At 35.2% G+C, this 21,702-nt stretch overlaps 1 protein-coding gene across 1 annotated transcript; it reads left to right on the top strand.

Annotated features, from left to right (window-relative positions):
- The first annotated feature begins 17,049 nt into the window (after positions 1–17,049).
- Positions 17,050–21,702, top strand: LOC122137499 (neurogranin-like). Its single transcript, XM_042724946.1, has 3 exons — positions 17,050–17,209; positions 20,183–20,329; positions 21,209–21,702. The coding sequence occupies exons 1-3, from the start codon at positions 17,195–17,197 to the stop codon at positions 21,227–21,229; spliced, it is 183 nt and encodes a 60-aa protein (XP_042580880.1). The 5' UTR covers positions 17,050–17,194; the 3' UTR covers positions 21,230–21,702.

Below are 21,702 nucleotides of genomic sequence, written 5' to 3'. Positions count from 1 at the left end.
ATGGAATTAACGTGATTTATAAGTAGTGTAAAAAAAAAAAAGGCCAGTATGCTAGTAAAATGCATGCTGATAAGCAACTAGTTATGAAAATTGAGAATAAGAATTGGTCCCTAAACTAAAGTGTTATTATTATTATTATTATTATTATTATTATTATTATTATTATTATTATTATTATTATTATTATTATCATTGTTGTTGTTATTATTGATTTGAAATGGATTGACAGGCCTAAAGATGTTCAGCTTATTTAACATCTACAATATTTTATTCATTTCAGAACTGTATTTGTAAAAACATGTTTTAGGGCTCACTGATTGTATTTTCCATCATGTAATATTGATCGGACACCTATCCGTTATTTGGCTTTCTCATCATTGGTGACTTGATTTATTTGTTTTGGTCAGGCCCACATAAACAGATGCACAAACACTCTTGGCCAGGAGAGAATCATTATAAGGTCTCATAAGCATTTATTATGTCTCCTGCATGGTAGAGAGAACAACAGCCCCTGTATCAGTGGCTAATGAGATAGAAGAGAATAAAGCGCAGGTTTTGCACGGGTCACTCAAAAGCGTCTGCTGCTGATTACATTTGCTTCCATGTGCTTGATATATTTATCAGCCTGGTGAAAAAGAAAAAGTATCCCATGCAAGCCTGTAGAGATTTAATCCAAAGTATAAATAAAGCTGAGGACTGTGTGGCTCTTAAGTGCATTACCATTTCAATCGCACCCAATTTTAGTTTTCATTTTCTTTGTAATGTTTTGGCTGTACTGCAAATCCACCTGTGTTTTGGCAAGACAAAGACTGAGATGCACTTCGCCATCCACATCAAACAGATTAGCACATTCAGGCTGACACAGAAAGGGTTTGGTATCATGCTGTGACTGTGAACAGATCTGAGATCTTCCCGTGCATTTGTGGTAATGTATGCAGTTTTCCCCTCAAAGCCTAAGTATTTATTGTGCCATGAGTGGGGGATAAGTTATTCCCAAATACACCAAAAGCTGTTTGTTGCTTGCAATTGAATCTCATGCAAGAGTGTTTTTGACTGAATTCACATTGAAGTTAGTTTTGTGTGTGAAGGTTCATCACAAGGCATAATTAATGCATAAACACTACTTTAAAAGTGTTACCAAGATTTTTGTTGTAACCCGCATTGATTTTCATTACTATAAAAGAAAATGTTTACATTTACATTTAATCATTTAGCAGAATTAGAATACAGAGTGCTAGAGTTATAGGGTCAAATAAAGATGGAAGAGATGTGTTTTTAGCCGATTCTTGAAGATGGCATACAAATAAGCTTTTAATGATTTGTTGGTCTGTTCATTTAAACTTTAGGTGAATTTTAATGTAAAAGTTCAGTACCTCTACCTCTACCTCTTCCAGTCAGACGAATTAATGCCTTGTGCGAAAAAGGGTTAATGCGAATTATTGGAGATGGAAATGCATTTTGCGAATAAATTCCTCCAAGCGCATCAAAAATGTCATGTGATTTTGCGCTATGGGATGGTAAATCCTGACTAACCAGTGGACTGATCTTGTTCCACAGCATCTGAAATGTTCTTATGGTCATTTGGAAATGTCCGTGCAAAGTCTGTCATCAAAGTATTTCTGTATAATTGCCTCCCAGAACTGTTAAACGACTGCATTCCCAAACAGCAGCATCCACCTCCAAAAGCAATAACCTGCTCAAAAGTCTGCTCATTCTGAGGTGCAAGTAATTTATAATATAGGAAAATTATTATATTCAGTAGCTTCTCCTACTTTTCTTAGTGATGTATAGTGCCAGTTTATCAGGAAGTGATTATTTTGTTCTCTTTGACTTGTTGGATGGAAACGGTGCTTGTTCGCAAATGTTTTGTGCGATATTACAATTTTGCGCATACATTACATTCGTAACTTTGGATGGAAACCCAGGTATTGATTGCTTTGTAAAGATAGCGTGACTGACTAAGGAACAGAGCGTGTCAGTGGTAAAAGACAGTCACAGCAAAAGACATTTTGTTCTTAATAACTTTCACGGTTTTAAAACAGCAGCTGAACCAGGAGATGATTCAGAAGGAAGAAATGGCCAGAAAGAGAGAGAGATTTTTACACCGTTGGGATCTAACAAAAAGACATGCAGGTCACTGTTTATGATATATATATATATATATATATATATCAAGAATGATCACATTATGCATAAAAACTGCTTATTGAAAATGTTATTATTTTATTATATTATTATTTAATATATTTAATTAATCATTGATTTTTGCATATATATATATATATATATATATATATATATATATATATATATATATATATATATATATAATAATAATTATAGTGTGTGTGTGTGTGTGTGTGTGTGTGTGTGTGTATATACCTTGCTAGTACCGGGTTGGACCCCCTTTTGCCTTCAGAACTGCCTTTATTCTTTGTGGCATAAATTCAACAAGGTGTTGGAAACATTCCTCAGAGATGTTGGTCCATATTGACATGATAGCATCACGCAGTTGCTGCAGATTTGTCGGCTGCACATCCATGATGTGAATCTCCTGTTCCACCACATCCCAAAGCTGCTCTATTGGATTAAGATCTGGTGACTGTGGAGGCCATTTTAGTAAAGTGAACTCATTGTCATGTTCAAGACTCCAGTCTGAGATGATTTGAGCTTTGTGACATGTGAAATGTGATAAATATGCATTCTATGAGAATGTCTTGGTTTCAGTTTTGACATAAACAACATCTTCTCCACACTGATGGTCCCGTTTTCTGCAACATATCGAATGGACAACGTAGCAGTGCCGCATCTAGTGGGTTCAACTGGATAGGCTAACAAAAGCATTAAAATGCAATGACACTTACATCGCTATCGCATTTCATGCGCCTCTGATAAGGCTGTTTGATGGCTGATGCAAACCTAAAATTCGAATGTGGATTTTTTTTTTTTTTTTTTAACAGCCCTAACTCCTAATACCAGCCCTTTCTTCCCCATTCTGATGCTCGGTTTGAACTTCAGCAAGTTGTCTTCACCATGTCTAGATGCATAAATGCATTGAGTTGCTGCCACGCGATTGGCTGATTAGAAATTTGTGTTACCAAGCAATAGAACAGGTGTACCTAATAAAGTGGCAGGTGAGTATACAGTATGTGTGTGTGTGTGTGTGTGTGTGTGTGTGTGTGTGTGTGTGCATATATATATATATATATATATATATATATATATATATATATATATATATATATATATATATATATATATATATATATATATATATATATATGTGCAAAAATCTATGTTAACACTTTATAATAGATGGTAATGATAAAAAATACATGCAAAAAAATAAAACATAAAATATGAAACATTTGTGTTCTTGACAGGTTTTGTGAAATCCTCCCTGTTATCGTATATGCTGCATCTGTTCACCCATACTGTAAAAAAGCATGTCAAGCATAAGCTGATCCACGGAACTAGAAGTAGGTGGTTTTGCTGTGCTAAAAGAAGAGAGCTGCCATACAAGAACATGCCCATTGTTCTACTGACACATCACCATGGTTACTCTTGGGTCCTACTTGCTTGCCTTAAAGAAAAGCCCACCTCTCTTTCTGACTATATCAGGGTCAACCAAAAATAGGCACAACTTATGGAAATGGCTTTCAGGATAAAAGTCATCTTTTAGCTAGTGGAAAATGAGATCTATAGTTGGCTATGTAAGTGTATTTATTGTTCTGCAGTTCCCGGAACTCAAAATGTTGCCTTTCCAAAATGGGCAATCAGTTATAATGACTCGCATTAAAATTTCCTTATGAACACTGCCCATGAGAGCTGCTGATTGGGATATTTTTTGATGACAGGATAAAAATAAATTTCCAGACACCATATTCAAGGGGCATTTAAGGACACTTCTACTTCTGAAGCAGTTTAGTCAGTGTAAAATCTTGGTGTAATAGGCAAGAGCTACTCTGGAATAAATGGATTCGTCAGGGCTTCTTTGCCAGCTAATTGATTGTAAACAATGCTCTTGTACTAGACAGTAAATGCCCTCCTTGAAGGAATATTAGTAGACAGTGTGTGGGATTAGTATTGAGCTTAGCATTACAGACTGAAATACTGAATCCAGGCTCAAACTGAGGGAGTAGTGCTTTTCTACAGCTCCACACATTTGTCCTCATGCAAATGGTACCTGAATCATCTTGTGCTCCTTTTCAATTTTTTTGTTTTAGATGAATATACATATCAAAGAGTATCGCAGACCTTTTAGTTTTTGACAGTGTGAAATATTGAGGGATTAAAGTTGTTTTATATTACATTTAAAGTTAATGTTTTGAATGTACTAAACTCTAACATCATCATTACAAATATTTTTAAATATATGACATTCATGTTTCAATAGAAATGACATTAAAATAGCCTATATTTTAGTTTACCATAAATGCTTGTCAGTACATACATTAGTACACGTCAGCCATATTTTTAAAGAAATTCAGAAAGAACACATGGTAGTCAGCCTAACAGCCTACACAGCTTATAAAGGATCATGCTTTTTTGTTTTATTATTTTACTTTATTGTATTATTTTATTTTATTTTTTAATACTGTATGTATGTGTGCATTAAAAATATCATTCCGGCAATAAGAATTGCACTGAGTCAAATGAAGATAAAGATGTGTTCTTGCGACTGGAGTGTTTATTGAACCAATCAGATAAGAGTAAATCGAAAGTCAGCGAAAGCCTCATTTGATTGGCTGCATGAAGAAGGTCCCGCCTTCCACTCACGCTTGCAAATCTGAAATCAGTGACAAATCATTGTGCCAAAACTGCAAGTGCAAAGACCCAGAAGTGCATCTGGTTATTTAGAGAGCATTTTGCCCTATGCACACAAGAAGTAATTTAGACATTTGCAACAGTTTATTTTTTACACACACATTGATTTTATGCAGTCAATCTGTTTTCCAGTTTTTGATACGATTGTTTTCGCTTGCAAAATGATTTGCACAGGCTTGAAATACTGTTGGCTGTATTTGGGCGGATCAACAGTGCGATAAAGTGTAAGCGTATAGATCATATTTATTTTGCCTTAGCATGAAGTTGCAGTTTCACAATACATGAATTACACTTACAAAAAGGCCGCAGATCTCTTTTTTTTTCTTACACTTGAAACGTAATTTACACTTTTACAAATATTTTCTTGCAAATGCAAAATTAATTTACATACATATTATCTTTTTATTTCACAATTCTTACCCTGCTAATGCAAATCTTTTAGGCATCATTTTATCTCCATGCATATCACAATGTTAGTTTAAATGTTTAACCTAGATAAATGTGTTATTACCAGTATGGTGTTTATAGTAGGTTTCTACTGAGGGGGCCCCCCACTCACGTTTTTTTTCTGATAACAATGGAAACAACTTAAAATACGCAATCATTTTTGCTCATATAGATAATAGTAACATATCATTCAAAACTGTAAAAGGTCTACTTTTATTTGTGACTCACAATAACAACAAAACATTGTACTTTTGTAAAATAAAGAAAACAAACAGGATGCGCTTTCTACCTTCTCGTTCACCACTCATAGACACAAGAAACATATCTATAGAAAACTTTAAATGTCTACTTTAAAATGAAAACTGAATTTAAAAAAAAAATCTTATTATGTAATCCATTTTAATTTCTCTCTGAAGGTGCGTCTACTGTACTGAACAAATTCATCTTTGCAGCTGATACTGACTCAGAAAACCCTAGTTTATTAATAAATAATAAAAATATGCTGGTATGCATGCGCATGAACACGGAATAGGCTAGTAACCCTATATATTAAAGGCTGATTGTTGTTTAGTAATTACTACTAGTCGAAAAATCTTTAGTCGGAACTGCCTTATTTGTAATTCAATCCTCCTTTCTTCTATAAATCTTTCAGGCATGTTGAAGTCATGCTCATTGCTACTGCTAGCTGTCTTGACAGTCGCGGTAGCATGGTTTCGTGTTGTTTCTTTTCCATCACATTTACTGATGGCTGTCTCAAACATAAAAAGGAAAAGCCTAAAACAGACCTGATGCCCGTCCCGTGTGTGAGAGCTATGAAAGTAAAAATTGGCCTGACACCCAACCCTAGGGGCTTAAATAAGTCGGACTCAGGCTGAAAATGCAGGGCTTTTTAAATTATAATAGTCCACATTTTCATTGAATTGCAATCAGCATTCAATTAAGTGTTTGAAAATATTACATTCACCTTACACCCATTGCTAAAGTGCACTTCTTTTTCACAAAGGAGTCTTTACAACCATGCAAATATTTCTGCTGTTCCCAGTAAGCCATATGTACGGGTGGTAAGAATGCATTATATTGAGCTTCTAAAATCCATTGTTTTACATTAAAAGTAGTGTATCATTGGGATACAGTGCAGAATTTCATTCTACAGTTTCTTTGGATTTCAATTTAATGGATTTTATTTTAATGGATTACAATTATTTTTCTGCAGTCATTTGACTGTCAAAAAGGCATGAACAATTCCCCACAGTTTTCCAGCCTTCCTGACCATGTGTCAATTGGATTAAGACATAACAAGTTCAAATCATTTGATGAGTATGTGCTTGCCCAGTTCAGTAGCAGTTTCAGGTATAATCCTTTGCCTTGTGGAGGACCATTCACAAAATCCATTTCTGCCTGTCATATAAACTCACCACATGAGAAGTGGTCATTCATCCTCTCATTTACTTACATACAAGTAAAAATGAAACATACAAGGCAAACAAGATGTGTTTCATGGAAGCTCTAGGATGCAACATAAGTAATATACAACAATACACAACAATAGATCAATAATGTACTGTAGCACACACTGTTGCCAAGTGACGGTGATAAAATGCGGGTAAACAATTTCTTGTTGCATGCTATGGAAGTGTTCCTCTTCAATACGGACTCACTCCCTTGGGAAAATCAGCCTCTTCTGGGCTTCATTTAAAAAATGCTTTCACTATATTTAGACAAGCTCTTGGGAAGATTTCTATGATGCATTGTTTTCTTCATGCAAATCATACATTCACCTCTTCTTTTCACATCACTATATTACCTTCTATAACTTTTTTACAGATCCTTCCTAAAACAATTACAGAAAGAAGGTCCCTTGGTATGGTTAGCAATTCAGTGTTAACAAGATTATTTGCCATAGCTTTGATCTTTTCACCACAGCTTTTGATGCTAATAGACTTTGTTGGTCTCATAATGAAAACAGACCCTTGATCAAACTACATCTGATAGTTGTGAAGCACCAAAATTGCTTCTGACACAGGTCACCTCCTATAGCTTCTACATTGTGTGTGTGCTTTGTCATAAATTCATTTAATAAGCCAAGCTAAACTCTTGATCATTACCTGATGAAAGCTTTTGTAGTCATTAAGAATGCATTATGGGTATGCATCTGCAGCATTACATTTAGATTAAGCAAGATAAATAGTGCCTATACGCTTGAAGCTGTATTCATGTCTCTCTAAGACAACAAGATGCATGTTAAGTGTGAATGGACCGAAATACTCTTATACACTAAGGAGCATCCATCGACTACCTGACATTTCTTCTATAAACAAACCACTGTGATATTGACATCTACAGAATGTATGAGTGTACTTTGCCCTCCAGTGGAGAATAGGATGTACAACACCATTACGAGTCTGGCTATCTGGCCTGCTGGTTACATATTCCAATTTTAGTGCTACCTTACTGTGCGATGCACTCTGCATGCCTCAGTCACTCCTCCCCAGCTAGTGATTAGGCTTGAGCCACGAAATGGTAGTAAGGTTTGCTAATGTTGCTGAAATGGATGATATCCACAATCAGTTTCTCAGCCTAGCACAGCTAATGACTATAGGCATGCGTGTGCTTTTGTGGATGTGTAGAAGCTCTTGGGCCCTCGCTCCCTCTCTCTAGGGGGTTAGGAGTAATGGCGCACAGCAGTGAAATCTAATAACAGCTGTGAAGAAATTAGCTGGGGTCTCTAGCCCCACATGCTGCTATAGTGATTTAATCTCACTTCAAAATCCACTGCTATGAAGATTAAATAGGCACTGTTTGCATGGTGGATACATATATGGTATAAATGGCCAGTGAGGATCATTAGTGTCTGGTCTGGTCCTAAAATAAAATTTTGTCACTGATTTGATGGGATATGATTCTGCTTACATTTGCATGCAGAATCACTAGTGTTTGCAGGATGGAAACTAGCATTCTGCTTAATGCATACCCTATTTCACAGCATGCTATTTTTTGCCAACTATTGAATTAAATAACAGGTGAAACAGTACAGCCAGGAAAAAAGGTACAGAAGCTTTCACTACCCCTAAAGAGTGTATATTTATACCTTAAAAGTAAATGTTAGCACCAAAAGTGCATATTATTACCTAAATTGTACATATTAGTACACTTTGAAAGGTTACCACCCCAGTGACTTTTACTGAGAGCATATGCAACAAACATTTTCTGAAAACGTATGTAACTGCACGATCAATGTCACATAACCTCCTTAGGTTGCAAAACAGTGTACTTTTTTACTGTAAATCCAGCTTTGTACAACAAAAAGTCATGAAAAAGATTACAAAGATCAATTTTTCTCAATTTTATTAACTCCCATGTCCCTAAAAAACTTGGCTGATATTAAATATCCTACCAAGAAACCACAAATTGATCTTTGTCAATTGGAAATTTAAAGACATAGATAGATCAATACATAATTACATCCTCTTGGGCAGATTGGAAAATTCAGTTTGCATTTGTGTATAGGCATTCCTATTTGTCCTTTTTGCATGATCGTTACCCTTTTTTGTATGTAAATGTTTGTGTGTAAGTCAAATCTTGCACAGGTGATTATATGGCATGCCACAAGGCTCTGTCTTAGGTCTTCTATTGTTTTCTTCATACATGTTTACCTTATAAAATATTATCAGGAAACATTGAACTAATTTTCATTATTATGCTTATGACATTCAAATTTATATTTCCCCCAGACTAGATGACATTTCTCAGTTTTCCAAGCTAGTGGAGTGTATTAATGACAATGGAAAGATTGGAATACCAGTAATTTCCTACTTCTAAATTCTGACAAAACAAAGATATTGTTCATTAGACCAAAATGTCTCATGATAAGCTGTTACAGCAGATGACAATTTACAAGAAAGAAGTATAATATCATTAGACCTGGGTGTCAAGCATGACAGCAATTTCTCTTGTGAAGAATATTTTCCAGTGTTTTTTACAACATTCTTTCACATGATGAATATTGCTAAGTTACAAAACATGCTCGCTTTTCCTGATACAAAAAAAAGTGCATGTATTCATGACCTCTAGATTACTGTAATGCATTACTGGCAGGAAATCCTGCAGTCTCCAAACACAAACTTCAGTTGATTAAAAAATCAGGTTTTAGAGTTCTTACCAGATTCAGAACATTTAAAAATAAAATATGAATTACCTATAAAGGTTAAAATATTTTAGCTTCTCAGTGGTTTTCTACCATGCTATAGTTCATCACACTCATTAAAGGGGTCATAGGATGACCCTTTTCCACAAGTTGATATGATTCTTTAGGGTCTTAATGAAAAGTCTGTAACATAGTATGGTTAAAATTTCTCAATGGTAGTGTAAAAAAACGAAATTTGTTACCCTGTGAAAAACAGCTCTTTTCAGATTAAGCCGTTTTTGTAGCGTTTTCCTTTAAATGTTAATGAGCTCTGCTGACCCCGCCCCTCTGTTCCGAGCTGCTTTCAGAGAGACTGTTTACTTTAGCCGCATTCATCGTGAAATTTGCTAATTAGCACATTATTAGGAAAGACGATTTGCAATGATTCATTACAAAACATTATACTCACTTCTTCTGTAGATAAGGGTGGATCATGAATGATTCGTGCGAACATAGATGCATTTAGGCAGATTGGGGCACATTCCCTTCAGAAACAAATGTAATCCACTGCGAGTTCAGCAGCTCAGATGTCGGGAGTAAATGAGGACTGCTATGTTCATTATTACATCCAACAACAAAACACCTCAATCGCTTAGGAGTCATTCTTCTCTACATCTGTTCCAGCGATGAAACAATGGCGGAGTGATGACAGCTCATTCAGGGCGGGTCTAAGGTAAGACGCCAGTCCGGTCTGTGCTGAAACACTACTGTCAATCAAACTATCGTGGGAGGGGCCTGTCTGTGTCACGTCACACAGACAGGCATCTGGGATCAGCCTGATTTGACAAAGGGGAAAACATTTAATGAGATTTAAAAAAAAACTCTGGGTCATTTTTTTTTTTTTTTTTTTTTTTGTATCATTATAGCGGTTGAATACACACACTGCCAACACACATTTCAGTTCAAACAACTTGTAAAAGTGCATGTAGCATCCTATGACCCTTTAAGGTCACAAATAGCCTGTTTGTGTTAGTACAAACAAACAAATAAATAAATAAAATTAAAAACAAAATAGGTTACATCTATATGACTCCTATATGATAATATTTGCAATAGCCTACCCAGCAAAGTACTGATTGGGACTTTTCATTACTTTCATCTCTTTTGCCTGGCATACATCAAACATAATTCTCAGTAATTTATTTCAGAACAAAAATAAATAAATAAATCACTCAGACTAATATTATTTTATTTGTTTTCTCTTCTTCTCCTTTGGGATAACCATCCCACATCATCTGTATTGCTGAGCAATGCTTACTGCCAACTGCAGTCTATACAAGACAGACAGCAAAGGATGCTTCAGTAACCACTTGCATGCATCTCTATCAGTCGTTTTAGGATGGGATTCAAAGACTGCAAAGTGCCAACACGCTTCTGATACTAGCCAAACACAAAGAGATGCTTCACAGACCACTGCTTGCATCTTTGCCTGTCATTCTAGGATGGGCAAAGACTGTAATGTGCCAAACCAGCCAATACTGGTAACCAAGCAGTTAAAATTAAGCGGTTGGGAATAGCTGAGGGGTCACTTCACAAAATGGCTACCACCCCAAAGACTTGTCATAAAATGGCTGCCAGCCCAGAGATTTTTTCAAAATGGCTACCATCCCAGAGACTTATCAAAAAATGGCTGCCAACACAGAGACTTTTCAAAAGATGGCTGCCAGTCCAGAGTGTCATCCCGTCATGGCCCCATCATGTCTCAGCTGATCATTATTACTCACTGTCATGTCATTCCAAACCCATAAGACCTTTGTTCATTTTCGGAACATAAATTAAGATATTTTTGATGAAATCCGAGAGCTCTCTGACCCTCCCATAGACATAAATGATCCTAACATGATCAAGGTCCAGAAACGTAGTAAGGACATCTTTAAAATAATCCATATGACAACAGTGGTTCAACCGTAATTTTACGAAGCTACGAGAGTACTTTTTGAGCACAAAGAAAACAAAAATAAGTACTTTATTCAACAATTTGTCTCCTCCGTGTCCCCCTATAGTGCCATTTTGGAAAATATCACATACATAAACAACGTATGCATGAATACGTTGCTTACGTTGTTTATGCTTTGATCTGAATGTAAACAACATATCCCCATTCATACATTGTTACTGAAACGACTTAAAAGAGTGGGTAATTAATGACAGAATTTTCATTTTTGGGTGAACTATCCCTTTAAATCCCACTACTCTTTAGCTCGTTGGAGAAGCCTATTTATCAGTTCTAAAAAATTTCTGACATGTCCAAAAGAAACTGTTCTTAGTTCAGTGTACTGTTGGCACAGGAACTTGTGTGATCTAATTCAGTTTGCAAACTGGATTAATTGGTTAATTGCAAACAAGTGTTAGCAAAAGCAAAATCACAAGGTTTTAGGATAACGTTACTTTATTTGAGAGATTAGAATTCATTATTGATCTGTGACACATGTGGACTTCAGACATGAACTGTTTTAAAACTGGTTAATCAGATTTGGTGTACTGATTCAACTGGTTAAATGAAAAGAACGGGTTCAAAAGAATGATCAGCTAAGAACCGGAAAACAGCATGCTAGCCTTATGCTGCCTTCACATGCTATCTGATTTACTGTAAATAAAAGTTTCCTAGTCCTAGAAATTGGCCATGAACGGCCTCTTAAGGTGTATCTAAGAGATAATGCTGATACCAGAGTTTCTGAGTTGGGTGGGCCATAAGCTAAAACATGGCGGAGGGGAGAAACATAGCCCTAGCTGTAGAACTGTAAAGTTTTATTCATTTTTTCTCACAATGTATACATTGCTTTCTCTTGTCATTACATTCTATTTATGTATATTTATGCATATTACAAGCTGAATCTAGTACACTGAAAGTGAATACACTTTAATCAAAACCTGCTGGATACTGGCTTAATATTCTCTATGCATTTTGGCTTTATTCTGCAAGAAATAGGCAAGCATGAACTGATGAATGGGCCGTACATTATGACTCCTGTTCTTTCTGACAACAAAGCACTTGAACTTGAAAAACTCATAATTCCAACTTCAGAAGTAGGGAAGTAAGGAAGTAGGAAATGTCTGATAGCATGTCAAGGCAGCATAGGTTAGGCCCCTTTGAGCATGATGAATTTACACATGAAAACTTTTCATGTTTGAGCAGATGTTTGCAAATCGGTGCATCTTTCTATGTATAATTTATTGCCTCATGGGGTTTGTTAAATACATTATAATTGTTCCTGCATTATTGTGTTTGTGGAAAGTGAAATCAGAGTCTCCAGAAGAACAAATGCTGTAGCACAAACTGAAAATTATGAGAGTCAGCAGCACAATCTATAGACGCACAGAAGTGACTCTTTCTGTATTTTTTGTATGTATTTGTGTCTACAAATGGAAAAGAGGTCTGTGTTTTGTGCCTCAAAATGAGACCGTTTATGTCATGTGTTTTCACATGACAAAATATATTTACATAGCATGTATTTAATGGCAAAACCTCATTTACATGTTTGTCCTTTAACTCATTCCTTTTTTATTAAATTATGAATCTCACTGAATATGTGGGCTTATCTGTTCCCCATGACCCACAGTAACTGCCATAAAGCTCTTGTCTCCTCCCGGGTGGATGATTAAAATGCCATGTCAATATGAATATGAGGCTCAAGGAAGTATCCAGCAGTTGTCCCTACAGTGGAGAAGCCCCAGGAACCAGCTGCTCTGTCACCTGATCAAGCACAAAACGTACAGCAACTGCACAGCTGGATATTCAGTGCACTACAGCCCAGGGAATATTACTCTCATCATCGCTGAGGTGAAGCAGGAGGATTTTGGGAGGCATGTGTGTTCTGTGAGCAAGCTTCATGAATTCTCAGACTTCAGCATCGACTTAAACCAGAAGGAAGGTGAGGAATGTGCATTAAATTTAGATTCACATGAATGCATTTTTGAATAGTGATGCAACAGTTATGAATGCATGAACTGTATCAAGTTCTGTAGCCTATAGCTCACAGTGTGAAATCTTGTAATATGTTTAGATCTCTCTACTGAATTACCAAAAGGCAAGGTAGATCAGTCAGGTACAGTATGTAATTGTGTTCAGTTAATTGAGAATTTAAAATTAAAGACCACTGATAAAGTTTCATGGGTACAGTTGTTGAGATGATATTAGTTTATTCATTGGGTGCCTAAATCTTACCCACAGGTTCTGCAAAGGATCATTTCTTCCTTCTTGGCTGCAGTCTTTTTGTGTCCATTTTTGGGTAATAAAACAAGAATTATGTTCATCATCACTTTTTTCACACTGAGATAGGGGATGTCTGGGACTTATACAGAATAAAAAGTCAGTGTTTTATAATTGGGTTTTTTTGTTTGTTTGTTTTTTTATTAAAGTACCACTGGATGGCAGTATACTCAAAAATATAACAATACACCATTTTTAAGCTATAAAGTCTACAATACTTGATGGTTAATGTTTAAATAACATTAATTAACTTTCTTTGTTTAAAATTACAATAAAAGTGCAATATTTAAAGAAAATGCATATTAATTTGTGTAATTTTGTGTGTGTATATATATATATATATATATATATATATATATATATATATATATATAAAAAATAATATATAATTATGATTTTTAATTAAATAATATAATTTTTAATTTTAGAATTATGCAATCTAATAATTGTATAGATAGATAGATAGATAGATAGATAGATAGATAGATAGAAATACGGAGTGACATGTTGTTTACCAATTTATTTGACTTTTTGATGCTTGATCGATGCTTCTTTAATCAGAATTAATCCAGAATGAATGCTCAGCAACCACTCATCTTTACAGACACATTGGCTTGTATTCATTATGGGTCTGTGACATGAGCTTGCATGAAACAGTTTCAGCACATAAACACGGATTGGGTGCCTGAAGGATTCTTGCCTGACATGACTGCATCCTTCTCAAAGACAATTCATTTAATGTTCGACTTGCTATTTTAGTGAAAGTCATAGAACATATCATAAGGACACTAATAGCTGGAAACAATGGCAGATGTTAATACATAAAGATGCTGTGATAACAAATAATATTTTCATTGTTATAAATTCATTGTGGCTAATGTAAACACATTAAGTTCTTGGTTAATAAGTGTATTGAATTACATATTATATTTAAAAATGCATAAAGTTGCTAATCTGGTTGTATAACAAAAATGAAGAAGATAAAGCTTCCATTTAAAGAAGATGCACCAGTAGTTGTACATGTGTAACTGGAATTAAGTATGTCATTTGAGATACAGCGCTCTTAAGTACCATGCATAAGACATTAGCTTTGTAAATTTTAACCTGTCAGCACAGAATAATACATTGGGCCTTGATGTACATTTTTTTTAAACTATAGTGGTGCAATAGCACACTGATTGAAACAGATTACTACTGTGTGGTACTTTACCATTGTACTTGCACTATATTGATCAAAAGTTTGAAGTCAGTAAAATTTTTACTTATTTTCTTCTTTTTGTTCAGCGAAGACGCTCAATTGATCAATAGTGGCAGTAAATAGATTTATAATGTTAAAAGATTTCTATTTCAAATAAATGTTGTTCTTCTGAACTTTCTAACTGATAAAGAATACAGGGGGAAATGTATTATGGTTTCTACCCAATATTAAGTAACAAAATCAGCATATTGTTTCTGAGGCATCATCTGAGACTGGGGTAGCCTAATAGCTGCTAAAACTCCATTGCCATCACAGAAATAAATCACATTTTAAAATATGGTAAAAATAAATAAATAAAACAATATTTCACAGTATTACTGTTTTTATTGCATTTTTATCAAAACATGCAGTCTTGGTGAGCATAAGAGACTTCTTTTAAACTTTCGAACAGTAGCAGGTAGTATTCATGGTACTTTAATGTACTTCCAAGAATACCGTGGTATTATAAGGGGGCAGCTGTGGCCTAATGGTTAGAGACTTGGACTTGTAACCAGAAGGTCGCAGGTTCGAGTCTCGGTGCTGGCAGGAGTTGTAGGTGGGAGGGAGTTAATGAACAGCGCGCTCTTCCACACTAACTACCCATGGCTGAAGTGCCCTTGAGCAAGGCACTGAACTCCCAGTTGGTCCCCGGGTGCTGGATATATAGCTGCCCACTGCTCCGGGTGTGTGTTTACGGTGTGTTCACTTCTCACTGCTGTGTGTGTGCACTTGGATGGGTTAAATTTCGAGTATGGGTTACCATACTTGACAAATGTCACGACTTTCACTTTCATAATGACAACCTTTCTAATAACCATAATGTTTTTTTTTTTTTTGTTTTTTTTTATGTTTTAACAACCAGCATACAACAAATATATATATATATATATATATATATATATATATATATATATATATATATATATATATATATATATATATATATATATGTATGTATGTATGTATGTATGTATAAGTGGAATATATGAAAACAATCCACTTTGGTGCATGATATTCAGGGAATCCTAATCAGTAATACCCTTAGAGACTTACCATAACCATAAGAGCCACCTTGTTGAGGGTGCTCTTGGGCTCTAGTAATTCTCTGAAGAATCAAGCGTTTATGGGAAGAAAAATTTATTCTGGGGTAAGGAAGTATCATTTCATTTCAGGCTTTTATTATGATTTGCCCTCATGGTATGGATGTTAAATGACAGAGTTGATAGCATCTGAATCATCAGATTCTCTCATTCAATTTGTTATATAACATCCACACAAGCTGTTCATTTACATCTAAACAAACTAGAAATATCTTATTTGACCAGACAGGGAGGGTTGTAACACTTTTCAGTGTATCTGCTGAATCCACAAAGGGTTCACAGATTAGGACAGTGTATACAGTAGGTTAGATTTCACACAGCTGTGAGAGTGACTAACACACACCCACGCTGTCTGTTGTGTTTTTAGAGTTTTTAGTCTTTGTTTTATGTATTTGTTTCCCAATTTAATTTGTTCTTTTTATTTCAAATGTTTCATATCTGTTGCCTATTTAAAATTAAATGAAATAGCATGGAGGTTGATGATTAAGTATAGCATAATAATGATTTTTAAGCAAATTTGATTACCACAATACATATATGCACATCTTATAAAATATTATAAATAGTTTTTTGTTTTTGTTTTTTTCCAACCCATCTGATAGTGGTAAAGGTTGATAAATCATAGGCCTACGTTGTTTATTTACAAGGTTTAGGGATGTAGCCATGTAAGTTGTAGATTTCTACATGTATACGATTTTGAGACGAATTTAGTTATGGACATTATGAAAACAAAATGTGTTGATTGCAATATCTGCCACGCCTGGCGAGCAAAATAAGCACAAATCTGCTCAAATAGACTTACACCGATTGCGTGTTGACAAACGGTTAAAACTTTAAGTGTTGCAAAATAATAATAATAATATTATTAATAAATAATATTCGACATTTAGAGTGTTTGCACCTTCTAATGTACTTAAACAATATGTAATCGTTAATAATCCGTGGAAAAACCCATGTGAAGAAAGCCGTGTGATAAGCGTTCGCCTGTGATGTGGAGTGTGTCGCGCACTCTGATTGGTCCATTCAGCTGAAGCGCACATCATCTACAGACAGGCAGAGCGCATTCAGAGAGCTCAACACACTGAAAGAGAGAGAGAGAGAGAGACAACATCTTTACCGATACATTCTTAAATCAAAGTTTTACTGGACCACAAATCTTAACCTTCACAAACCTGTCATCTCAAATAGCTATGGATTGTCGAAACGTAAGTGAAGTCCGTGTTTATGTGTGTACAGCTTCAAAAAGAAACTTATGAATTATGCAGATTTGTGTATATATGTTATATTACAGTGTTTGCGATATTCTAGACATTTTCAAAAGGTCTGCTGTTTAAAAATATGATCAATTTCTGGTTTCTAAACAGTTAAGGTAAAACTGAATTGTAAATGTCGTTGTAGGCTACATAATCCAGCAAGAACAACAATTAAGTGGAGTTAATATTTTAGGATTTACGGAACTGCTGGACACCAATTACATTAAAATATTAAACTTACAGATTGATTAAAAAGTGAGAGAGAATCTGCATTATGATTACAGAGCGAGATTAATCAGCTAAAACCAACCATTATCTAAGTGACTGTTAACAACAAGAGGATTTAAGAGAACCTGCTGTACTCAGTTGTATCAGTGTCCTGGCAGAGGAATCACAGCCTGCACATATTTGAGGAATATTAAAACTTTTACTGTTCATGTAAACAATTATTGACTTTTTTATTTTTTTGTTGTGTTTTTTTTTTTTTTTTTTTATGTTTTTATATTAACAGTACAGAGAAGGACACTTGGTAGTGTTAATTATTGGAGAAATATTTATTCATAGGCTTGTTACTGTGTGAAAGGATTGAAATGCCTTAAAGGAGATGTGCTGTGCATGCAGTTGTGTGATGCGGTGAGAAGGGTACTGGTTTGACATCTGGTCTTGTGCATTCATAAGTGCTGATTTTCAGAGTTGACATGTCTGTGTCTAAAAAATAACACTTGAATGCTTGATCAGTTTATCACAGCTCAAACACAAGCTTTGTACTACTATTTCCACATTACATATTGATTCAAATTATTAAATAAACTAGAGATGTTAACTAAGGCTGTGAATAAACTAAAGCTGTGACTGGTTAGTCAAGTTGGCAAAATTGTTCAGTCCCATTTGTTTTACCCTCTCTGTACAGAAGGACGACGAGCAGTCGTTGATTACACAAGTCATCCATTGCGTGGGCTTGGAGTTGTGTGTTTGTGGGAGGGCTCAGAACTTTCTAGAAACAGCAATTATCTGTGTATAATTTGAAGATGTGTCTGTGACTGATGAGACAGATGGTCATTTGCATGTTCCAAACTGATGGGAGATCTTTCTGATGAGACATAGAAGTAAAGTTCACACAAGATGTTCCTTGATTGATGATTGGTCTCAGGATCAGCTCCTGTCATGCTTGAGAAAGCTCTGTTGCTGGGAACATTCTCAGATCTTTGGTGTTGCAGTCAAATCTAAGAGCATGTAGGTAAAATGTCAAAGCTTTTTTTGACACACTTGTTGTGTAATAGATCATTGTTTATCCCTGCATAATAGTGAAGAAACCTCAGAGGAGTGTCAGGCTTCCACCTCACTCAGCTGGATCTTCACATTGTTAGCCTGCGAAGAACCGAATGCTTTCAGCTTCAGTCCCTTGACTGTGATGCACTCCCAGCAGGCAGGGAAAATTAGTTCGAGCTGTCAGAAACTCGAGGCTTGCTAGGGACCGCTGACAGCTTGGATCCCACTGGATGAGGAGAATAAAAGAATCAAAGAAATCAAAGAAAAAGAATGTGTATCCCCCACACATAATGATTTGCCTTTGAGATATCGTGTATTTTAATGATTTTAATTCTCAGAGAAAGAGAAACTCTTTTAGTGAGGGAAACTTAAAAGTTAATGGAAAACTATTAAGGGGTATAGTTCACCAAACTAAAAAAAAATCTGTCATCATTTACTCACCCTCATGTCATTGCAAACATATAAAGATATTTTGACAATATATCTTTTTATGAAATGTCATGGTAACGGTCTGGTTACCATGACATTTCATAAAATATCTTTTTTTACGTTCCACAGAAGAACGAAAGGTTTGTAATGACATGAGGGTGAATAAATGATGGCAGAATTAAAATTTTTATCCCTTGAATGTTAAAGAGTTTTATTTGTAGCAATTTACACCAGCTGGATGTTTTCATCAAAATGAAGCAGTAATATGAACAGTAATAGCAAAAGATTAAGTTCTTAAAGGACTCATATGATAGATATATAAGGCATTATAATAATACTGTAAATGCTGGAAACATCACACATCCAAAAATAACCTGTGTATAAAATCACATTTACCAATATCTAAACGTAAACCCAATGCACGGTTGCTCCCAAAGGAATTTTCTAATGGGACTTTCACCAAAAACTGGGCTTGTGAGAGTACGATTAAACAATTCCTTTGGGAGCAACAGAGTGCCAACTTTAGGTTTTGACATGACTATAACAGTTCTTTACCATTAGCCACTCCAACAAACAACACTGTAAAAGTGAAAAGATTCCACACATTCCACTATAGTCTTTAGAAGAACCAACATACTGTAATGGCAATTTCGTAACTATTTATTTTAGTAAGCTAATTCATTCATACAGGTTTTGTATGATCTGTTTACACCCCACTGTCAATTAGTTTTAGAGGTGGGTAGGTTTATACTTTATTTTTATTTATTTTATTTTTTTTCCGTACAAATCTAGTGAAACAAATCTACCTTGTAATACTGTATGTAATTACGTTATCTCATGAGATCAGATTAAAAGAACCTCTGTAGGCACCTTCTAAAGGTACTTCAAATATCATATTGTGTATTCAAGATCAATTTATAATTTCAGTATATATTTATAACCTCCCTCAAAGCCTTTCCATTGTGACAGGTTTAAAGAGGAACCATGGACAATCTTTGGAGTTCTTGCAGGAACTTACTGGGTTCCTTTTTGTAAGTTCCTCAAACATGCTCTGCAGTCTGCAATCATTTTACACTTGGTGTTCTTGATACAGATTGGTCTCATGTGGTATTACATAGTGTGAAAGTTCGTTGACACTTCAGGGTAGATCTTGACAAGGAACTGTAACCGTTCTTCTGCCATGCAATCATAGCTAAAATGGCTGACTGTGTTTTATCTGAACTGCAGGAGGGATGCACTCAACCGCAGGATGAGGACATCATGGACATTCCCCTTGATGACCCAGCTGCAAACAAGGCTGCTGCTAAGATTCAAGCTGGTTTTCGAGGTCACATGACCAGGAAGAAAATGAAGGATGACAAGCCTAGAGACGAGGTTAGCAGCATGGCCACTACATCAAAATACATTTGCCAAGAGACACACCCACAAAAAAACACAAAACAACAAAAAAACTAATTGCACAGAAATTCTGTTAAATTATTTAATATAAATACTTTGATTTATATAGGTTAGATTCACATTTGTAAAGTACACATATTCTTAATTCACTACTAAAATGATTTACGATATGTATGCTCTGTGTTATAGTTGTAGTACCACTTTGGTTACGCATTCATTTTCAATAACTCAGTGGCCCATCATTGTTTTTTGAGAGAAATACAATTCTGTGTTTAATTCATTAGTGTAATTTTTAAATCCATCAGCCAGTCTTGTAAGTCATTATCCAGTTAGTTGAACGTGTGTGTGTGAATGTTTTTATTTTTATTTTTTTATTTTTTTCACTCCTGGGGAAATTAAGGCTGATCGAAATCCTAATCAATCTTACATTATCTTGTAATCCATCTTGTATTGAAAGAACAATAACCATTAAAGCCATAAAGGTTCTTTGGAACTATTGTTATCACAAACTCTACACAGTCGTTTCTGTCTGGAATCAGAATTTCCACAGCAGACGTCAGAATGGTTAAAATGGTATCCTAGCAATACCGCCTTAATTGCTTGTTGCTAAGCAATAATACAGATGGTACCTAGTTAATGTCATGTGAGCACCCTTCTCAGTTGTATTGCCTATGTATGGTAATGTTTAAGACAAAAATAATTTTGATGAAATGCCTTTTGACAAATTTCTTGGTTTGAATGCAGCAGGTCTATTTCATGCACAGGAACACGACACAGTCATTTGTAATTGGCAGCCTTTCATAAGCATCTTTCAGGAGTTTTGTGCAAAACAAAAACATGTGTCATTTGTTTCAGAAACAACGAGAGCAGAAGTAGCTAGGAGGACCACCATCACCACCGCCCGATAGCACATCACTGCAATAACCAGAGCTCTTTTGTTTAAAAAGAACCCTTCAGTGTATGATATGAAAGCATCGACATTCAAACTACATGCAGAATTTGCCACCTGACTAGACTCTCTCACACTTTCCTCTTCTTCCTTTAGCATTTGAGTGGCTGTTTCTGACTTGAAACAGGTTCACAGCATGACATTATAAATTCGATTCATTTTAAGATAGAAGTTTGTTTGTGATCTGTCCGCTTTGAAATCTGAAGTGTTTTTCTTGTTGCTTCAAGCAAGGCAAGCCAAATACTCTGTCTGGGGATTTGTTGATTTGTTTGAAGTTGTGCTTTACTTCTTTGGCTGTACTGAAACTTACAATATACAAGTATGCATTTATTAAAAGTCAATGTTTTTTCTAGCATAAATTTTGTTTATGTCTGTTTAATAAACCATATTAAGTTCCTCA

The sequence above is a fragment of the Cyprinus carpio genome, chromosome B5 (assembly GCF_018340385.1).
Source record: "Cyprinus carpio isolate SPL01 chromosome B5, ASM1834038v1, whole genome shotgun sequence".
Lineage (NCBI taxonomy): Eukaryota > Metazoa > Chordata > Actinopteri > Cypriniformes > Cyprinidae > Cyprinus > Cyprinus carpio.
This window is presented reverse-complemented; position numbering and strand designations above follow the sequence as displayed.

Coding starts and splice junctions, on each gene's coding strand:
- LOC122137499 (XM_042724946.1), top strand. Junction 20,330..21,208: donor ATGACAAGCCTAGAGACGAG/GTTAGCAGCATG, acceptor CATTTGTTTCAG/AAACAACGAGAGCAGAAGTA.